General features: G+C 43.7%; 1 protein-coding gene across 8 annotated transcripts in view; it reads right to left on the bottom strand.

The window, feature by feature from the left end:
• PIKFYVE (phosphoinositide kinase, FYVE-type zinc finger containing) overlaps positions 1–18050 on the bottom strand; it is a 98475-nt gene extending 80425 nt beyond the window's left edge. For 3 of the 8 annotated variants that reach the window (XM_050916077.1, XM_050916074.1, XM_050916081.1), the window contains exons 1-6: positions 17931–18050; positions 13836–14017; positions 11743–11913; positions 6026–6144; positions 2992–3163; positions 1916–2123 (exon numbers count right to left, since the gene is read on the bottom strand). In XM_050916077.1, coding sequence (XP_050772034.1) covers positions 1916–2123; positions 2992–3163; positions 6026–6144; positions 11743–11913; positions 13836–14007 — 842 coding nt within the window. In that variant the 5' untranslated portion in view covers positions 14008–14017; positions 17931–18050. Of the gene's footprint in view, positions 1–1915; positions 2124–2991; positions 3164–3992; positions 4049–5995; positions 6145–6982; positions 7044–11742; positions 11914–13835; positions 14018–17930 lie in introns of those variants that run through there. The other 5 variants (XM_050916075.1, XM_050916076.1, XM_050916078.1 and 2 more) reach the window with 5 other exon arrangements.
• Positions 18051–22226: the final 4176 nt, after the last annotated feature.

Consider the following 22226-nt stretch of genomic DNA (forward strand, 5'->3'; position numbering starts at 1 on the left):
AAGAGTTTATATAGTTTGGAGAGAAGACACATTTCTCCTCAAATTCAGTAGACTTGAGTTCTTGTTACCCTGGGAAGACTGAGCTGCAGCTTCTTCTCAATATTCTTTTTAAACAGCCTACACCTAGCATGAAGTATCTCATGACTTACAAACATGAATTAAGTTCTGCTTTAATTGAAAAGCTGAGTTTAGTTTGCCAAGTCTCTATTGCAATACTGTTCAGCTCACTTAAGACTTTCAGCATGTACTTCCCTACTAATGAATTTTAAGCCTAATCTGGTGGGAGGAGGAGAAACAAAAACAAGCCAGCTTCTTCCAAAAACCATTACATCATGCTCATTTAGCCAGTTTCCCTACAACACTGATAATTATGACATCTCCAGAGATACCAGTCTTTCAAGACTCAGAAGAACTTTTCCTCCAAGGCTGTATTAAGACTGCCAAGAATAAAGATGCAAATGCTTTCCACACACCATTATCCTACTTGAGAATTGTTGCACTCCCATGCTAAAGACAGCATGGGAGTGGAAAAAAGCTATAAAGGCAGATCAGAAGGTCTCATGATTTACAATATTTTGCAGCATTCTCATATACCTGAAAAGCAACAGATGCCTTCGTGAGCATGCCACAGAACTCGCTGTTCTACAGTTCAGATTCCTTGGACAGCACTTCTATCAGACACTTTAAAAATACTAGTTTGTTTTTAATAAAATGCTGAGACCTACACTGTATGTACTTAGTAAAGGAATTTAGTTAGTGTTCCCAGATTCAAGGTTAGAGATGGTTAGCAAACTGCCTGCATCGAGTATTAGTTTATAAACTGTCTTACCATTTAAGAAATGATCCAAGACACAGAATCATTCACCTTGAATCTCTCTGCCACTAGATCTTTATTTAGACCTTAAGACAGCTTATACACAGTACCTTCATTCTAGCTGTTAGCACGCACTGAAGGGAAGTTGAAGTGGAAATCAGGATTCTCTGAAGACAGTTATTTTCTGAGCTCTCTTTTATTGCCAGTAGAGCATTAACCACTAGCATACATAGTAAAAAATCCAACTCTTGCCCCTAGAGAAGTTACACACTGCCACTTATAGTCCTCTTCTTTTAATATAATCATGCTTGCTTTGTAACCAGAACACTCCAGTTTTATCCTGACCCTGCAGTCCTGGAACATATTTGGGTTCTTCTCACACTAATCGAGATCAGTGAGAGTAAACATCATGTTGTGGCTTAAATGCTGTCCAAGACAAGACTGTTTCTCTTTCCTTTCCTCTTAGTAATTTTCTATCTAAGACCACTAGGGAGAGCTTTGGCTCTTATGACAGAGATAAAAGAACCCCTCAAGTTGTCCCTGCAGCCTCATACCAGGCATTTGACTCTTTCTGCAGATAGTTACTGTCTGCTAATTTCATCAGTATCAGCCCAGAGAGCATTTTTGGAGTCTACCATTCCTAATTCTGACAGTCAGCAAGCTAATACTTTATTGAACTGAAGCCTGACTCACCAGGGGCAGAACAAAAACAGATACCTTCCATCTCTATGAAGCCACAAGCCTACACACTGTTACAGTGAATGCTCCTATTCACACTACCAGCTTCCAGCTCCAGTCTGGTTTTAAAGGGTTTATTATTCCAAATGGCAACAGCCTCACTAAGAATGTGGCCAGTAATTCCTCTGGGAATTGCCCATCTCTTCTCTCCATTGAAGGAGAAAGTTAGAACCAAGTGCAGGGTTCAGGTCTTTTATACAAGATAAGCCTAAATTATCAGAGGCAAACTAACAACCTGAGCCTACATAGGTGAGGTAATATCTTGTAGTGGTCCAACTTCTTCGCCTAAAAACAGATGACAATCTGGTAGCCGTGGCTGAGATTCTGACCCCCTAACCAAAGTAATATGAAACCATTTCATACCTTTGCCAAGTAAGATCCTCCTCCAAAAAGATATTTCGGCTAGCTTTTCTACTCCCAACAGGTGTGCGTGGCTCCCCAGGTTCCAGTACAGATACACAACAGGTAGAATCAGAGAGCGCATTTAAGTCTTCCCCAATGGAGTTACTGTCTGTGGAGTGTGCGTAGCTTAAAGCTATTTTGCGGCAGTAAGTGCAAGCTCGGAGATCCCCTGCAGAAAAAGGAAGCAAGAGGAGTGTAAGCCAGTGTACAGGAGAAGTGCCCTACTTGGGAGAGTCTCATGAAATCTGTCAAAGCAGGGGTTCCCTGTTTCAGGACTCGTGCACTAACTTGAGTTTGAGGCTCATTTGAAGAAAAGCAAAAATAAAATAAATAATAATAATAATAATAATCCTAACCACACAAGGAAATTCTCCAAGTTCAAAAGTTAAGCATGTAGGTCTGTTTCATGTAGATCTGGCTACCAACCCAAAAAAGCTTACATGCTACCAAAATTATGGCGTGGTAGTAGCAAGTGACGGATTACAAACTAGTTGGGAACAAGCTGTTTCTCAAATGTTTCTAAACTTCAGAGTTTAATATTGACAATTTTGTAAGTAAACTGAATTTGTGGAATTGAGTGAAAGCATATTCAGCCATTTTAAGAAATCAAGTTTTATTTGTGAACATACTTTGTCATGTTTGACATGTCTGTTAGATACTGGCCATCTTTCTTTCTTCATCCTTTTAAGATGATTCACCTTTTTCTTATCTAATAAAGTTTTCCAAAGCACCTCAGTGATTTATAAGCCCTAGGCTCATTGGAAATCAGAACGATTTGGGCTCCCAAGTCACTGACGTACTCTGGAAAATTTTAACCACTGCTTTATATTTTGTTATACATGAGTGTGTGCACATAAACGTATTATTGCATTCTGGGTTTTTAATTTGCCTTTACCTTGTTAGAGTGGCTTTTTAGATTAATTGTTAAAATTGGACCTCTTTATTCTTTAGCGATCAGTATTCTGAGTGCATTAGATATCTGAAAAACAATCAATTTTTAATACATAAATGCACCAGGAACAAATAAAAGAGCATACCTGTGTAACCCATAAATTTTCCAGGGATTTCCTGGTTGCAGCATCGGCTACAGAAGATCTGCCCACACAGCCGACAGTGGTGTCTGCGCCGGAAGGTGGTGAATTTCTCACTACAGTCATAACATTCTTTACACTGGCTGTCTGGCATCCAGTACTGCTTTAAATCACTATCCTACAAAGTAAGTCATATTAGAGAAATGAGACAGTATTCTATGCTCCTGGCTGCTACACAAGCAGTGAGTGAAAAAAAGTGAAGCTGGGCATATTTATAAAATTAGGACAGTTCATAGATTTGATGCAGCACTGTAAAGAGTCACAAGGTCATAAATAAAACGATTGATCGGGTTCTTAGCCACAGAACTAAACTGAATTATCCTGATCAAATTCTCAATCTGGCTGGTCTATTAAGAAAATGGTTTCAACAATCAAAAGCTTGCAATCTGTAGGTAAGACTTCAACGAGCACATGAAAAATTGATTTTCCTTCCCCTGCTCAACATGTTAGACAGACAATATAGGGGGACATTAAACAGTAATTTGGTTTGTCTATTACAATGACCCCCACTGAGTATAATGATCACTGCAAGAGTTCAGTTCTGGCTGAGGGCGATTTGGCAAAACTGAATTTTTTGTGAAATGACAGTGGCAAGTTGTTCCAAGGACAAACCAGAATGAGTTAATACAGAAATATGACACCTAATATACAGCATGCTTTTGTCACTGACTCATCTGAAACAATATGTTCTGAAGTGGCTGCTCAATACATGCAATCTTCAATGTTTGTCTGCTAAATAGTGCATCATTTCTGATCAGCAACTGATATTACCCCAAAAGACCTTGGGGGGAAGAGTTTAAACATCAAGATTTGATTTAAAAATTAAAACAACAAACAAACAGCTCTAGAAATGTTAACACAAATGCCCTTTGGCCTGCAGGATCTCTATCACACCACTAGAGACACTTATGTCCTGTACAGAACGTTTGTTTCAAAATGTACAGGACCTGAAGCGGTTACCAAACTGAAGTGTCTTTGTCAAACGAGACTGCTTTGCAAAATATTTGCAACACAGCAGAGGGTGCCCAAAAAGCAGCTGACTGAGTCAGTGTCTCTGGTGCTGCATGCTCCAGTGCAAGGTCTTTTAGCATCTGATGTGTGTTTCAGACAAAGACAATGTGCTCTATAGTAGAGTTGTACCAGGACCCACAATAAGAGAATGCTTGTTTGAGTCATTTCACACAGCAGCTCAAGATCTCCACATTCAGAGAGAATATTATTGCAGTTTGTTCAGATGTTGCCATGGTGATTACATGTAATTGCAGCCTGCACACAAGGATCTGCAAGGATCACATAAAACATCTCGTGGCTTCATTGGATCATAGCAGCAAGAGATTGACTGTGATGATCTCATCTTCCAAGAGTTTGGGAAATGCCTGAAAAGCTGTATCAGGTCCTTCTGAAGCTGCTGGCTTTGAACTTTGCGGAGTTATTAACAGTGGATTCTTGACTTTATGTACTACTCTGTAACAACATGTTAGCGAAGGGGAGCCCAAACCCTTTTCTTCACTGAAGCAGAGACTCTTGTGCCAATGCAACAGTTCATCTCTTCTGATTAAGAACAGCATAGGTCTCCCCAAATGATAATCAACTTCTCCTTGCTGATGTCTCCAGTAATTCATCCTGGGTGGCATGCTTCCGTCTACCAAATAGATATATTTGGATCACTTAAAAAAGAGCTCAATTTTCCTGTCCATGTGCATTCCACCCTGGCCAGAGCTTTCATAACAGGGTAAAAGCATTCTTCAGCAGTTTGAAAACTGGTCTACCCAAGAGGAAATTACTCTGATCCTTTTATTTTTGTTTCAGACTTCAAAGGAACTAAGGAGCTGATCAGGAACTCCTAAGTCAGCATCAGGAACTTCAGACCCAGCTGCAGGCCTTCTTTCCTGATAACAGAGGGATAAAATGTAGATCCAACAACTTCTCCATTCAAGGTGCTGACAGAGCCACTGCAAAGTCTCTGTGACAAGACCCTGCCACAGAACCTCTAGCCAGCCAAAATCTGCTGAGCTCCTGTCTCTGCAAAGACCTTGAAAATTCCCATTCCAGTTTTATCCCCTGTACATTTGCTGAATCAGGTAACTACTGCATGATGGTGAGGAAACAAAAACAAAGTATCGCAATTGTCGGTTGAAGCGAAGGACTTCAGCCTGCACTTCCCCAGTTAATCGTCACATGGAATATCTTTTGTCAGCAAAAGGATTGCATCCGATCTGCTCTAACACAGCTTACATACTAAAAACCACCTAGTTTCAACCCCTTCCCAGTTTTATTGTTAATGAAGATACACAACTGCCTGCTCATACCTTGTCCCCAGGCTTGGCTATTCATGTTAGGTCTGCTCTGTTCACAACAGATTTTCTCCAGATCGCTAACCCCACTGGGATATGAAGGGAGGTGGAGCTAAGTCAGCAGAACCCACTTAACTTTTTCCCAGCAGGATCAACACCTGCTAATATGCTGGAGTGTTTCAGGCAAATATTCCCAGCCTGTTACACTCAGTTTGCTGTGATTGTATTTAAAATGCTGTACTTCGTTTAAAACTAAAGTTAAATTTCCAGACCTTCAGAATTAGCTGCTATTGCTACAATTACAAGATTTCATGTGCTCATGGTTAGATCTTGACGAGCAACATCATGAAATATTGTAGTAAGGGAGGAATGAGGTCATCCTGCTCTGAAAGTTCTGGAAACTCTAATCTAGTAAGTAATTCAATAGGAAATACAAACAATGGCAAGCAATTTATATCAAAAGTTGACTTCACCAGTTTGAAATTCTCCCCATTCCCCACTCAAATATAGCAAGTTTACTCATACTCTGTTCTACTGAATGCTAGTAAAAAACACCAAAAGAACTTCATAAGGTTATGCTCTTTTCCATTTGCAATACATGGAACACAGCAACACAGAACCCTTTAACATTTTAATTTCTATATGCTTTGACTGACCTAACTCACTTAAAACCCTTGATGTAGTACCTGGCTTTTCCCTTCCATGATTTCTTTGAGACGTTTTAAGACTGTGCTGAGACTTCTAAGCTGAACAGCTGTCCGAGGATCATGGCCACTGAGAGAAGGTTCCACTTTCCTTCGTGTGTCTGAAAGGGAGAGAAATTTATCGTCACCATCAAAGGCACTATAGAAATGTGTGTGTCATATAACGCAACATGCCATTGAAAAAAAGAAGAGTTCAACGGGTATGTAGTTTAGGAAGTTAGAATTTGCATTATTACTTTTTTTTGTTTTTTTTAAGAAGAGCTGCCTTGTGTCAGATAGTCGGTAGCAATCTGCATTCAAAGTAGCTTGAATTTTTCTGTAGCCACCTATCTGGTCCCTCTAGTATAATACCATAGACGCTAAGAACTTAAATAGGCATCACTGCTCAAAACAAGCAGTAGTTCTCATTCAGTATTTTCTAAAAAGAGAAATGCAAATTCTTACACAATGGAAGTCTCATTAAAAGCACTAATAATCACCAGATTGCAGTAGAGAACTTGAATTCAGTCCTGTACTGTACATAAAGACTTAATTCAAGACTATTTCAAACAGCAGTAACTATTCATGCAAATCCCAGGACACAGCTGAGAGTCTCCATTGAAACCATCAGATTCATTAAGGATACAAAAAAGTGCATCCACTGGTTTCACTTCACCAGCTTATAATAGTCATGTTTATAGTTAAGTTTAAGCCACTTTTCCACAACATTATTCTGTTTGCTGAAATTAGTTTCACCTACTAATTGGTTACAAACATGAAATTAAATCATCGACGTGTAATAAAGAGTCAGTCTCTTCAAAACCTTTACAACATGATCCACCTTGGTATTACATAATGCATTTTTTTCCTGCCTAATATTCCACAGAAAAGTTTTGAAAGAGAGGAGTTACTTCTCTACATTGTCTGTTTGCTTTTCAAAACAGCGTAAAGGTTTCTTACCAGCTTCCTCGCTCTCCATCTGACAAGCATTTTATTTTGTTCCCTCTGGTACAGAGAAAATAGACATGGCTGCTTTTTGTTTACTGCTTTATATATCACTGATGTCAGCAGGAACGCTGAAAGCACTGGCAAGAGCGTGTTAGTTAACTGTTGCTGTGCAGTAACAATTAGGTTTGACTTTTGGGGTGTGATAGAAGAAATTTTGTCTTTAAAGCACCATAGTTAAACTAAAAATATCTACTAGGAGTCTACTGAATGGCCTCATTCCTAGAAAATGTGTTTATCAGCCCAGATGCAAGAAAACATTTAGATATTTGTCCACAAAGCCACTACAGACCTGCCACAAGAACAAAATGTTTTTAGAAAAAGATTCCAAGTGTTTAGATCTTATTATACCTTTAACCACCTGGAATTTAAAGGCCAAACTGAGTGTCATTTTGGAGTATGTCAATAGTGTTGGAGTCTGATATTTTAAGAAGATTTAAGTGAATGTAGGATTTCAAATGAGCATAAATATCTTTACTACTTTAAATCTTAAGATCTCTTTCCTGTCTCCAGCAGAGTATTCCCAGTATTCAGCGGGACAGCCTGGAAAGTAAATGCTTCAACTTCCAGATGGGCATGTGTTCTTGTGACATAAGTGTTACTTAAATTATCTCTGCTATCAGAAGTATCAAAACTTCCACGTGAACTAACCTATTATACCATTTGGTCTGCAAGTACCAGTCAAAGCTCTTTTTAAACAAATGGCTTCAGGAAATAAGAATGTTTAAAATTAGGTAAGCGTGCTGCAAGACAGGACAAGAAGGTTAGTGAAAATTTCTATCTACATAGCTAACCATGTACTAGTTAGAATAAAAGTTAGATTTAAAAACTAACGGATCAAAAGGATAAATGGGGACACATACCAGGCTCATTCATGTGTGTGTACCACCAATAGTGGAAACACAGTGTTAAGTAATTTGAGACATTGACCCAATTTTAATATCAGTCAATGCTCACTTCCCCTGCATGAGTCTCTCCTGCGACTGGCTTTACAGAACTGAGTGCATCGTGCACAACATGAACAGAATGTAGTTGGATGCAGTCTTTTCTAGTCTCTCTATGGTTTTCAGTTAGTTCCTCCATGTTCATGCCCTTGCCACTCCCCATTACCTGCTTGCTCTGTTACAGCATCTAACACGAATAGCATTACTGAGCATGTTGGAGTAACGAGCTAGAAATGCTATTAATATCAAATGCTGCTACATCAACTGGACAGCTTATGAAGATCTACACAAAGTAGATAGTAGACTCATGACATTAGTCGAGTCGTGCTGCCTTGGTGCAATTTGGACCATGGGACTTGGCACACAGATGTACATTCTAACTCCAACAAAAGCAGTTTGAGTCCATTGCTTCTATATGAGCGATACTAATGCCCCTTTCCCTCATCTTGTGCAATCATTTACATTTGTGCAATGGTTACATGAAGGGCAAGACAATAGAATCAGGCCCAGAATCTCACAGGTGATCCTTTTGTGCTATGCCCAGCAAACGTATCTTCAGAAAGCCTGGCATCCAACTGTCTCTTCTCAATTCCATTTATGTAATAGGAATTAAGTAAAAATGTAATTAATATTTTGGGGCAAATTTACCTTTATTACTATATAACTAGAAGTAGAAAACAGTCCAGATTCCAAGTGTGAGCTTTGCTTTCAATTTACCATTTTGTTGCTAAAAAGATTTTAAAGACAGTCATTTCTGCTCCTTCTCTGGATTTAAAACAGTAGTTAGCTAAGCAATCCTATCCCCAGAGTTATGTGACTATCAATTGCACAGACAGAGGGTTCAACTGGGGACTTACAGGTTCTATTTCTACCTCTTTCATCAGCTCAGTAAGGGCTTCGGAAGTCATTTAGCCTCCTTGCACCTCAGTTTACCTGCTTATTTACGTCAGGCTTTAATTGTCTGTGAAGAGATTAAATCGGCTACTTCATCCTAATACCTGTTGTAATGTAAAGATAATTTAACACTTAAAGGTGAAGGGCCAGATTCACAGAAGCATTTAGGGGACTAAAAATGCTAAAAGGTGTCTTGTTGGATTTGAAGAGCATATAAACAAGTTAGGCATCTAATTCCCATTGACATTAATGACAATTTGGCAATTTACATGATTTTGTAAATCCCACCAGGCACCTGTCAGCATCTTTCATCCCTCTACATATCTTTGTACATCTGCCCAAGAACTTTATTTACATTTGTAAACAAAAGAAGGGGGAGTCTACTCAGTGTTTCAGGAGCCCTGCCATAAGTTCCAGAGACAGGCGTAAACCTGACTACAAGACACCCTAAACATGTTACTGTAGGCACCTTAAGAAAGGCATAAAGAACACGTGGTAAGGAAGACATTGATTCCGAGGAGGGGGAAGAGACTTGAAGGGTTGGTTTTTTTAGAACAATATGGGAAAGCAGGAGAGACTTGACAACATCCTTTCAAAGAGAAACTCCTCATCATTTACACCCTTATTGCATAATGTTTTGTCACTGTAGCTATGTTTTACCAGACTTGTGAGATATGCAACAAGATATCAGGCCATTTATAGGAATATATGATGGCATTATAAACAAAATTTGAATATGTACTTCTTTCCAGAGGCAACCAGCAAGTCACTGGAAAGAAGTGTGAAGTTCAGCCTGTCTATGCAGACATACTAGCTTGTCATGCGGTAAGTGTAAGACTACAGCATGCCACACACTAACTGTGTGGACCCTGCAGATAAGAGCGACATAAGTGCACCTCAGGGAACTTTTAGGGCACATCAGCAGTGTCCAAACACACACATACACGCAGTTAGTGCGCCACAGGCTAGTGCAAGGCAAAATTTACATCTCAGCTTGCCATGCAGAAAGTGCTTGTGCAGATTCGCACTTAGATATAGTGGGCCTGATTCACATCTCTGTTACTCTAGTCTTGTTCCAGTGTAAATCCATTGAAATGCATTGAGTTACCCAGAATTAAACTGGAGTAATGCAGTACTGTCATAAGTCAACCTCAATGAGACTAAGAATCTCTTTTGTGGCAGCTTACTTCCAGCAGAAGCCAAAACCCAAGGCTTCCTCCTCCTCCTTACACACACACACACACACACACACACACACACAGTTTAGCCTATTGGATAGGTTGGATGCCTGAGAGTATCTAAAGTTGTCTAAAAAATAGCAATTACTCCATCTACCCCAAAACGTAAGAGCAGTTAAATGGCACAGGCAATACTACAACAAAGCAAAGAGAATGACAATGAATATATCCAACTGGAACATCATGAAGGACTAAGCTATTTAAAACAGTGGCTACCAACATTGGAATTGTGTCAGAATTAGACACCTCTACTCTTCTGGAGAGTGCCAGGGAATCTTAATAGCCACAAGCTGTCAAGACCTGGTTCGATGTCCCATGTGAGACAGCATTCCTGACAGTACAGTACTCTAGCTCTATGCTGAGGCGTTACTTTAGTAGGAACCAGAAGGCTTGACAATCATGACAAAAGACAGATCTGGCTTTAAGACTAAGCTTAATAAGTTTATGGAGGGGATGGTATGATGAGATAGCCTAATTTTGGCAACTGATCTTTGATTATCAGCAGGTAAGTATGCCCAGTGGTCTGTGATGGAATGTTAGATGGGGTGGGATCTGAGTTACTACAGAGAACTCTTTCCTAGGTGCTGGCTGGTGAGTCTTGCCCACATGCTCAGGGTTTAGCTGATCGCCATATTTGGAGTCGGGAAGGAATTTTCCTCCAGGGCAGATTGGCAGAGGCCCTGGAGGTTTTTTGCCTTCCTCTACAGCATGGTGCACGGGTCACTTGCTGGAGGATTCTCTGCAGCTTGAGGTCTTCAAATCACAATTTGAGGACTTCAATAACTCAGACATAGGTTAGGGGTTTGTTACAGGGGTGAGTGGGTAAGATTCTGTGGAGTGCATTGGGCAGGAGGTCAGACTAGATGATCATAATGGTCCCTTCTGACCTTAAAGTCTATGAATCACCAACACCGCTTGCTGCAGCACCTCTGTTCTTTGGAGGGCTGCCATCAAGGTATTGGCTTAGCAGTTACACAGTGGCAGATTCCAGCAGCATTAAACTCATTCCAGATAGCTGGCTAGAAGCGATTTAGTATAGTGTATGAGTAGCATCACTAAATCAGGTACTTAAAGCATTTTCTGCAAGTGCTCTTTGCATCTCCTCCTCAAAGGAGCAACGAGTGAATGTTACAGGTAGTCTTAAACCAGAGGGACCGTGTTTTGTCTTGTTAGGACTGAGCCCTACAATTCATTTTGAGGTGTCAGTTCTGTATTCTTAGATTTCAGCAGAATAATTAGGCACTTAAACTTTTATCCAAAAATGCAATCCAGGCCACATAGAGACAACATTTTTGACCTAGGAGTTTCTGCTAGCCTTACTTGAGCAAGATAAAGATAACATTTTGTCAAGAGTGATTATAAAAAGCTGTGCTGGTCAAGTTACTACAGTGTCTTGATAGAAGAGCAGACATGCTCATGAGGAGAAGTTGCAGCTTAAACAGAAGGTTATGTAAAGTCTAACTGGCAAACAGAGCCAGGAATTTCCCAAGTTTTAATCCCTGTTCTTGCCTTGGGAAAGTCATTGAAACACTTTACCTTAGTTTCCCCATCTGAAAGGTGAGAGTAGTACCTCCCTCCCAGGATTAGCCAGCACCCATGTAAAATACAGCAAACAATATTAAAATAAGGCACACGTTACCTAAAGTTGCAGAAGCTCTGCGTTGTAACTCCCCAGTAAGCTGCTTTTTGTACGGAACCGGGGACCTCAGAGACTGTGCCCTGGAGGTATGCTGAGGACTGGACCAAGTCCCACTCAGTGCCTGCTGCTCGCCCTGGCCACTCTCTGCAGGAGATGCAAGTCTACCGTCATCTAAGTTTAAGAACAGCGAGAAACCAACACTTCAAAAGGGATGTAGAAACCTAGCACCACAAGCAAGTTTAAAGCTAAAGAAGCTTTATAGAGATTTCATTTGGATTATTATTTGTAATATGCTTGTGCCTAAGGGACGTGACAGGAACCAAGGCTCCCACTGTACTAGGCATTGTACAAACACAGAACTAGGAAGCTCTTCAGGGCAGGAACCAAGCCGGATTCTACACTCTCTCTCATTTCCCAAGTATTCTCTTCATGAAGAAAGAATTGCAAAGACAAATTATAACAAGTGTAATTCTTCCACATAATAATCACAGCCTGTCTTTTGGAAGATAGATCTTTTGGACTGATTTGAACACCAGTTTTTCAAGTACAGTGGCAACATATTTATCAATACGAACAGAGCTTCTTAGTAATAAGTCACCTTCTTCAAACAGAAGCTTGAGTATGGCTAAGCTGATCTTGCTGCTTTGAGTAACACACTCATATTGTGTCTTAGGCCATGGCTACACTGGCGCTTTACAGCACTGCAACTTTCGCGCTCAGGGGTGTGAAAAAAAACACCCCCCTGAGCGCTGCAAGATACAGCGCTGTAAAGCCTCAGTGTAAACAGTGCCGCAGCACTGGGAGCACGGCTCCCAGCGCTGCAAGCTACACCCGTAGAGGATGTGGAGTACGTACAGCGCTGGGAGAGCCCTCTCCCAGCGCTGGTGCTGCGACCACACTCGAAACTTCAAAGCGCTGCCGCGGCGGCGCTTTGAAGTGCAAGCGTAGCCATACCCTTATTTATTTCAGCAGAATTTCCACCCTTTAAACATTCTGTGATCCTGGCCATAATTATCTTATACAACTCAAATTAACCTGCTCAATTTAGTGTTAAAGTTCACACTGGCATGTCAAGTTTGGCCCAAAGTTTGTACAAGCTTGTTTTTACCCCCCAAAAAACCACTTAGCTTCAACATCCAACCATTGGATCAAGTTAGACCTCTTTCTACTAGACTGAAGAGTCTATTATTACATATTTGCTCCCCACTTAAGTATTTACAGACCGTAATCAAGGCACCCCTTACTCTTCTCTTTGGTAAGCTAAATAGATTGAGCTCCTTAAATCTATCACGCTAAGACGTGTTTTTCTAATCCTTTACTCGTCCTTGTGGCTCTCCTCTGAACGCTCTGCAATTTATCAACATCCTTCTTGAACGGTAAATACCAGAACTTGACAATATTCCAGCAGCGGCCACACCAGTGCCAAATAGAGAGGTAAAATAACCTCCCTACTCCTCCTATCTGAGATTCCGTTTCTGCATCACAGGATCGCATTCGCCTTTGGAAATGCACTTCAAGAAGCAGTTCCCCTATGTGCGTTATTGAAACTTCACCATTTAGAAACCACAGATGTGCCAGATTCACTGGGGATGGGCAATAGAGAAATGCAGGGCCAGAGGTAGAATTTGCACCAGAAATGCTCATCTCACTGATGAGGGTAGGCAGTGGTAGGCTGCTTCCATCCCTGGGAATTTCTTATGGGGGGGGGGGTGATCTTTACATTCTGACTAGGGCTCCAAGGAAGCCCTATTGAAGGAGGCTTATGAATGCATCTCCCCACCGGCTAGGCCCCACCCATCGCTGGCTGCTGCCAGTTCTCAATCTAGTTCTACATTTTCCACTCCTGACAGACTTAATCCTATGACCAAGGTTCTATACCACCTAGCCAGAGAGTGAATCCAGTTCGTATATTCTACTAAAGAAAGTAAAACTCTCATAGGAGCCTTCCTAATCATTCATTTAGCTGGCTGGCTGGCTGAAACCCATGCCCCCATCTCATGAAGTGTTATAGTTTGAAATACTAGTTATGCATTAACATGCAGGTAGGATATTTAGACACAATTAATAGCTATTTCTTCATAATGCATGTTTACCTTTGCCAAAACGAAAGAGATTTACAAAGGAGCTGTAGGCAGATTTAAAAGGAGGCTCATCTTGATCAGGAGTCAATGGTTTGAAATGAGTGAGATGAGAGGGACTGCTAGGAGAGCGGGGCAGATCACTGACAGAGTCCAGTGTTGGAGATTGTCTGTCATCTGTGGCCATCTCATGTGCCCTGGAAAAGAATTTCAGTGTATTATATACACACGCTTTACAAACCTGAATGTGATAAAGCAAAAGCAACATCCAGTCAGCTGGAAGACCTGTGAAACTGGATAACAAAAGCGGGCTCTGCACTGTTCTGATTACACATCTTGGTTCTTGGTCCACAGAGAATGGCTTTTTTACCTGTCAAGAGGAAGTTATGAATCTCTGCAGAGAGACTGTGTTTTGACTTCATATTCTTAGGAGGGAAAACTAGAAGTAACAGTTGAATTCAAGAACTACACAGGTCAGGCACCAGTAAGGAAACAGAAATTGTTTTATGGGCAGCTTAGGACTCTAAGGAGATAGAATTTCTAATGCTAAATAAAAGCGGAACTGGAAAATCCAGTTACTATTCAATGAGTAAGATATCTTGCTGTGCAGGGAAAAAGGCAGTATAAAGACTGATGTTCACGGAGTGTAACTAGTTAGAGCAGTGGCCAAAGCTGTGGTTCATGAGATCATACGCAACTCTTTCAGAACTTCCTTATTTTCCAGACAGAGCTGACAAATAAAAAAAGACCATACATATACAAAGATATCTGGAAAGAAATCAAGCAAGTTCTTGGTTTGCTTTTTCTTGCTGGTTTGTGTGGTAAGATTAGCCCTTATTGCAAGAAGTGGGGGGATCCCCAAGCTTGGTTTCCCCCTTAGATTTCTTTTGCTATTCTAGGATTGTCTTCTCTCCTCTCTTTTGAGGAAAACGGGCAATCATTTCCTAGTTTTACAAGAGAATTGCCAATGTCCTTAGGTATCTCAGTCCTAGCCTGTAACACCCCATCTACTGTTCTAGTAGTTTTGCATCACAGAAGCCTCATGGAACTCTGCCACAATACAGGCACAGAGGCCCATGTCCTCAAAAGTATCTAGGCTCCTTTAGACTTCCATTAAAGTCAACTGGAGTTAGGTGCCTAAATACCTGTGAGGGACCTGGGCCAGTCTCTCCAGGTTTAAACAGCATTTTCAAAAGGATTACTTTTAGTGGCTATTTCAACCCTTTTCTCTCTGGTTCTGCATGCCACAGCAAATTAGATAATGGGCAGGTAATAATTCCTCCATTAATAATCACTTATTTAAGCTCTTCATGTGATGGTTTCTATCAAAAGTGTATCTGGAGGGTTAGCCAACTCAGCAACTGCTACCTCTATAGTGGAATAACCCTTCCCTCATCTCAAACATGCAGACTTTTCTCTCCTTCTTTATACTTCAATACAAGACAAACACATAGCCTTAATTGTATAATGCCAACAAAACTATCAGAACAAGGCGATCAGAGGCCTTAAGAAAAAAAAAAAAAGTCAGCCCGTCTCATCACCTGCATGTTTTAATTAGGCAAGGTAAGTGGACCCACATAATTTATCTTCATAACTAGGCAATACAAAATCTGTCAGGAGAAATATTTTACTCCATGAGAACAATGGTTGGATTCTGTGAATAATCAAAAGACTAGGGGAAGAAAAAGGATATTTGCTGTTAAGTGATGATAAAAGCTCTTCTATTTCATTTCAGAAGTGACTGGTAAGAAAATGTATTGACCTTTCCTGTACAATACTCCACTTCTCCTAGGTCATCAGACATTCTTCTCTGCTCTCCCCACACCCTCAAGAAACAGATGGAAATAGTTGCTCACTTGTACTTAGTGCAGAAATTAAACAGCCAAGAGGCACATGATACCAATCAACCGACTAGAAAGAAAAACAGATCATGCCTTTCCCTGTGGAACCAGGAAGATAATCTAAAGTGACTTTAGCTATGGTCAAATTTTGTCCATATGCCTCCTCTATAATAAATGCAGTGTTAAGGCAGTGCAGTAGCTGACTTACCTATATCTTCCTGCATTTTTAAAATGCATGAACATGTAAATATTGTGACTGTCTATAATACAGATCAGACACAATACTAAATGATTGGTTATAACAGCTCAGAGACATTATGGTGTAACAGATCAATACATGCACTTAACCAATTGCTTTCTTGCTATTCTGGTATTACTTGTAATCCATTAAATGTATTCCAGGTTTAAAGGCAAAGTAATCTCAATTTTAATAGTATTAAAACTGCATCAAACACTTCAAGATTAGTTACAGAATATCACTTTTGAATATCCCCTGGAAGTCACTATCAGTTGCCATCACAACCTTGTCACGGAAAGGTAAACATTTTCCCCTTCCCCTGTTTTATATGGCACATAATTCAGCTCCTGCTGCCAGGAGTCACTGCTTATTTGTATCACTTGGTTTTAGTGAGCATTGTGAGATGCAGTTTGTATAAAAGGCATGTTTTTTGAGAGACAAGGTGGGAGTGAGATAATATCTTTTATTAGCCCAATTTATGAGGAGAGGCTGAGGGAACTGGGATTATTTAGTTTGGAGAAGAGAAGAATGAGGGGAGATTTGATAGCTGCTTTCCACTACCTGAAAGGGGGTTCCAAAGAGGATGGATCTAGACAGTTCTCAGTGATGGTAGATAACAGAACAAGGAGTAACTAGCTCAAGTTGCAGTGGGGGAGGTCTAGGTTGTATATTAGCAAAAAAAATGTCACTAGGAGATGAAGCACTGGAATGGGTTAGGTAGGGAGGTGATGGAATCTCCTTCCTTAGAGGTTTTTAAGGCCCAGTTAGACAAAACCTTGGCTAGGATGATTTAGTTGGGACTTGGTCCTGCTTTGAGCAGGGGGTCAGACTAGATGACCTCCTGAGGTCCCTTCCAACCCTGATATTCTATGACTCTAACTTTTACTGGTGAAAGAGACAAACTTAGGAGCTATACAGACCTCCTCTCGGTCTCAGTTTTCTTGTAAGCAGAGGAGTTCCCTTCAGCCTCAAGCTTAATACAGGAACACAAAATAGTCCAAAAATTCTCATGTGCATCGTTATGGGGAGCGGGGAAAGAGAATCCGGGGAGATAGTCGGACTCCAGAGGTAACAGAACCCGCCTCTCAGCCCATCTTCCCTCACAATGCCAGCAGGGCCCCTGCACGTTGTGCCCTTGCACAGGATTTGAGCAGTGCGCGCATGTGTGTGTTGGGGGAGGGGTCCCCCCTAGCTTTAAAAGCATCCCGGCTTCCCCCAGCTCCGGGGGGATTTACGGGCCACTAAGGCTCCATCAAGCCTTTGATCACAGGGGAGACGCTTTCAGTGCGGACAGGACGTAAGACACGACAGCACCAGCCAGACCCGGGGCCAACACTCCCTACTCCGGGGGGGGCGCCCCCGCCCAGACCCTGGGGACAGCCCTCCCCTCCCCCCCCGGACCAGCACTCCGGGGGGGGGGCAGCCCAGACCCGGGGGGCAGCCCTCCCTGCCCCTGCCCAGCACTCCGGGGGGGGGGGGCAGCCCAGACCCTGGGGCCAGCCCTCCCCTCCCCTCCCCTCCCGGACCAGCACTCCGGGGGGGGGGGCAGCCCAGACCCGGGGTGCAGCCCTCCCTGCCCCTGCCCAGCACTCCGGGGGGGGCGCCCCCGCCCAGACCCTGGGGCCAGCCCTCCCCCGGACCAGCACTCCGGGGGGGGGCAGCCCAGACCCTGGGGGCAGCCCTCCCTGCCCCTGCCCCTGCCCAGCACTCCGGGGGGGGGGGCAGCCCAGACCCGGGGGGCAGCCCTCCCTGCCCCTGCCCAGCACTCCGGGGGGGGGGGGGGCAGCCCAGACCCGGGGGGCAGCCCTCCCTGCCCCTGCCCCTGCCCAGCACTCCGGGGGGGGGGGGCAGCCCAGACCCGGGGGGCAGCCCTCCCTGCCCCTGCCCAGCACTCCGGGGGGGGGGCAGCCCAGACCCGGGGGGCAGCCCTCCCTGCCCCTGCCCCTGCCCAGCACTCCGGGGGGGCGCCCCCGCCCAGACCCTGGGGCCAGCCCTGTCGGAGCCGGGCGCCCCCCACCGGCTACCCCGTACCTTCTCCCTGTTGCCGCAGCCCGGCTACCTCAGGCCGCCGCCACCCCGGGGGGAGCACCTCTCATGCCGGCCGGGCCGCCTCTTGAGTCTTCCCCACGAACCCTCCGTCCGCTTCCTGCCTCCCGGGCCGCCCCTCCTAGCAACCGGCCTCCCCAGGCCAAACCAATCGACAGCCGAGGGCGACGAGCAGGGAGACCGCAGCAATCGAGCTGCAGAGCAATCCACCCGGGTTCAGCCCAGCTTGCAACCTGAGAGCTGGAGGCTGATAAAAGTCCTTCGCTGGGGTTGGCTGCAGCAGGGCAGCGCAGAAGATTCAGGGGGCCTGGGGCAAAACAATTTTGGGGGCCCCTTCCATAAAAAAAAGTTGCAATACTATAGAATACTTTATCTTGTGGGGGCACTGCAGGGCCTGGGGCAAATTGCCTCACTTGCCCTCCCTCTGGGCGGCCCTGGGCCTTAGCTATACCTGCCTTGTCCTTGCATGGACATTCATAGGTCGCCCGCGCACCTGGGTTGCTGCAGATCGTTGGCACCAGCCGGAAGCATAATGGAGCAGAGGTGGACAGACGGCTGATCACATAGAGCAATGAACCCCACTGCATTTTAGTTTTCCTGCACTCGTATACTTTGGGGGTGTCTCCTTTTGGGTCTTTGTGACATCCTGCATTTGGGCTGTGGCAGGTTAAGAGTGATTGAGCTGTGCCCTCCAGCCTGCAGTGTTTCCTCTTACACCAGCACTAGCATGATTGACGCAGCTTTTATACAGGATTCAAAACATAAGCGTCTATGCATGGTTCCATGGCTATAGCTCTCTAAATGTATTGTGAACTTCACCAGGCAGATTTTATTAAGCAAACACCCACACACCTTTACAAACTCTTTTAGCAAAGTGTAGTAACCTAGCATGGGGGCAGGGAGGATTGAGTGGAGGGGTTTCAAATCCTTGCAATTTAGATTCCATCTGTGCTCCGAAAACCCATTCACTTTTACACTTGGTTTGAAAACAGAGGGGAAGGAGAACCATTAAATTATTGCAAATAATTCATCCTTTTCTAGTCAAAATGTCAATGAAATGTTTGATTAATATTTCAAGCATAGTCAGAGGATGGGATTTTCAAAGGTGCTTAGCCTTGGCATGACTTCGCTCTCATTAAATTCAACATTGACACTCCGAGGGTTTCCAATGAGAGCACAGTTTGACATTGTTTCAAAATCCCACTACTACCATATGCAGGACCTGACAGTCTTCTGTCTTGCATAGTTATTAATACCTATACATAGTGGGTGCCAAAATGCAACCAAATCTCAATTCTCCCCTCATCTACTTTGGACAGGTGTAAATGACTATACACGGTGCAAGACCCACAACCCCTAAATTAAACAAGAGAAATTAGTTCTCTTCAGACATATAAGCTCCAATGACAAAGCCAACAGAATGTGTAAACAGCATAAACTGAACAGCACTGGAATGCTTTCTTTTTTCTTTTTGGGGACATGGGGGGCAATGGTGTTTGTTTAAATTCTTGCAAATTAAGATCCTTTTCCTGCAAGTTGCTTTTTCTCTTCTATTCTATAGAGGTTCTTATACTGTAGGTACCATTGCAGCATTTGAGCACCTTCCAGTTGTAGCGCTTTTCCTTTAAATGATGTGACTAACATCTGTCACATATTTATTCTTTCCTCCATGCCCCAGGGGGAGAATTTTGTACAGGTAGTTGTCTCAGTAAGGTATTGTTGTTAGTGGTAGTAGTTGTGGTTTTTGTTTGGTTGGGGTTTTTTTAGTATACATTTATGTTAGAGAAGGTCAAAGAAATGTACTTTGCACTGGGGAGTGGTGCGGTTTGTGAGGTTCCTGAGGGAGTTCATTCCACAGCCTCAGGCCACCCTGCAGAGAAAACTGCACAGACAAGCGTTGCTGTTTTTGTAGAGCAGGGGTAGGCAACCTATGGCACACGTGCCGAAGGCGGCACACCAGCTGATTTTCAGTGGCACTCACACTGCCCGGATCCTGGCCCCCGCTCTGAGGGGCTCTGCATTTTAATTTAATTTTGAATGAAGCTTCTTAAGCATTTTAAAAACCTTATTTACTTTACATACAACAATAGTTTAGTTATATATTATAGACTTAGAGAAAGAGACCTTCTAAAAATGTTAAAATGTATTACTGGCACGCAAAACCTTAAATCAGAGTGAATAAATGAAGACTCGGCACACCACTTCTGAAAGGTTGCCGACCTCTGTTGTAGAGCATTCCCCTGTGCCAGAGGAGTGAAGTCCTCGATCACGGTCTTTGTCCTGGAGCTTTAGGCAGTCTTTTAGATATTCTGGGCCCAGGCCAGGAGTACCTTGAAAATAAACACCAAAGCCTTGAACTGGATTCTCAATATTCTATGGGAAGCCAGCAAAGAGAGTGGAGGACAGGGCCTATGTGTTCAGTGTAGCTTGTATAGCTGAGGAGACTTGCTGCAAACATTCTGTACCAGCTGGAGTTTCCTATGAGCTGAGGCTTCATGCTCAGGTAAGCTGCATTGCTGTAATCCAACTGAGAAATGATGAATGTATGAAAGAGTGAGGCCAGATCATCATTCTCCAGCATGGGATGGAGCCTCCTAGCCAACCAGAGATGATAGAAAGAGACACTCATGTGAGAAGTCAGCATGAAGGAGGAATCCACAAATACTCTTAAACTGAGAACTGAATTGACCAATTGTGTGTGTATTCCTTCAACCAAAGGAGACTGCTACTGCACTTAACTTTAAGCACCAGAAGTCTCTTTGAACTCAATAGATCATGTGTGCAGGTGCAAGGCTTTACTTTTTGGGAGGAAAAGTATAATTTTTTATCAAATATTATTTTCTTAATATCTTGCACTATAGCATCTTTTATCTGACATTCTCAAAGAAGTTTACCAACACTAATTCTCTGTTTGGTGCACAAGTGAAAGACTGTTTCAATTGTAGAGGACAGCCCAAAGCTGCAAGTAGAATAAGGTTGGGAAATGCCCATTCAACAGTGCCCTGTGGCCACATTACACCAGTGCCTTTCTGTGGAACGCCCCTGGCACAGAGACCTCCCTGGCAGATTCACACTGACTCTGCCTCTCTTCTTGAAAGAGCTATTGCCATAGGATCTGTGTTGGGGCAAACCAGGGTGGGAGTTGGCACAGCCAAGGCATTCCTACAGCCCAGTAATTCCCCAGCCAATGCAAAGCCCAAGAGGGTGGTGGTATGAGTTAGGGCAGCCTTCGGGGCTATCCTAACCTGCACCAGGCACTGGCCCAACCCCTAGAAGTCCCAAGACATGGGGGAGACAATTCACCTCCTCTCAACCTCTGTGCCAAGATCTGTACAGAGATGATTCTGGCCCAAAGGGAGCAGGTTGACAGGACGGCCCAGCAGAGAAAAGTGAGTGAGAGGAGGGATAGGAAGGAATGAAAGCTGAGTTGTGGGCAGAGCCGTGAAAGGCAGGGCTAGAAGCTGAAAACGGATGTTGGTGTCTGATATCTCCTACAGCAGGGATAGTCAGTAGGCAGATCATGGGCCAAATCCAGACCGCCAGATGCTTTTCAATGAACCCCAACTTCTTTTTATTTACTTATCATTACGATTTGTTTTCTTTTCTCTGGAGTCTGGACCTTGACTATACCTTGACCAAGAAATTTGGACCTTGTCAAAAAAGAATTGCCTCCCCCTGTCCTACAGCCTGACACAGGTCCACAGGGCTATGGTCTGATATGGGGGGATTGAGGGGCTTGGCTGGTAACCCATGGGGATGCAAAACCCTGGCTGAGCCTCAGCCTCACCTGAGTAAATGTATAACCTATGTGGGAGCATCTGCCTGCCTTCGCCTCTCCCTTCCTCTTGCTCTCACCTCTCCTCTACCCTGCTTCCCTTCTCCTTTCTCCTCCTCCCTGCTGCCTCCCCAGGGCTGGTCTTAGGGGGGGGGCCACCAGGGCAACCGTCCGGGGCATCATAGTCAAAGGGGTGCCCTGTGGCAGTGCAGAGGTGCACACTACCCATGTGGAGTCAGAAACTGACCCCGGCTGGCAGGGGAGTGCTGTATTGTGGGCGGGGAGCATCCAGATTTCTCCCTGCTTCCTCCCAACGGGGGGCGGTGGGAGGGGGAAATGGTGATGCAACACAGATACTGCTCGCCCCCCTCAAGGGGGCAGTAAGGGAGGAAGCGAGGAGCAACACCAAGTGCTCCATGCATCCAGGTCACTTTCCCCATCTGGGCTGTGCTGTGAGTCCAGCATCAGGAGTTGCTGCTCTCTGCCTTCACCTCACCCACTGCAGG

This window comes from Gopherus flavomarginatus, chromosome 10 (genome assembly GCF_025201925.1).
Source record: "Gopherus flavomarginatus isolate rGopFla2 chromosome 10, rGopFla2.mat.asm, whole genome shotgun sequence".
Taxonomy (NCBI): Eukaryota; Metazoa; Chordata; order Testudines; family Testudinidae; genus Gopherus; species Gopherus flavomarginatus.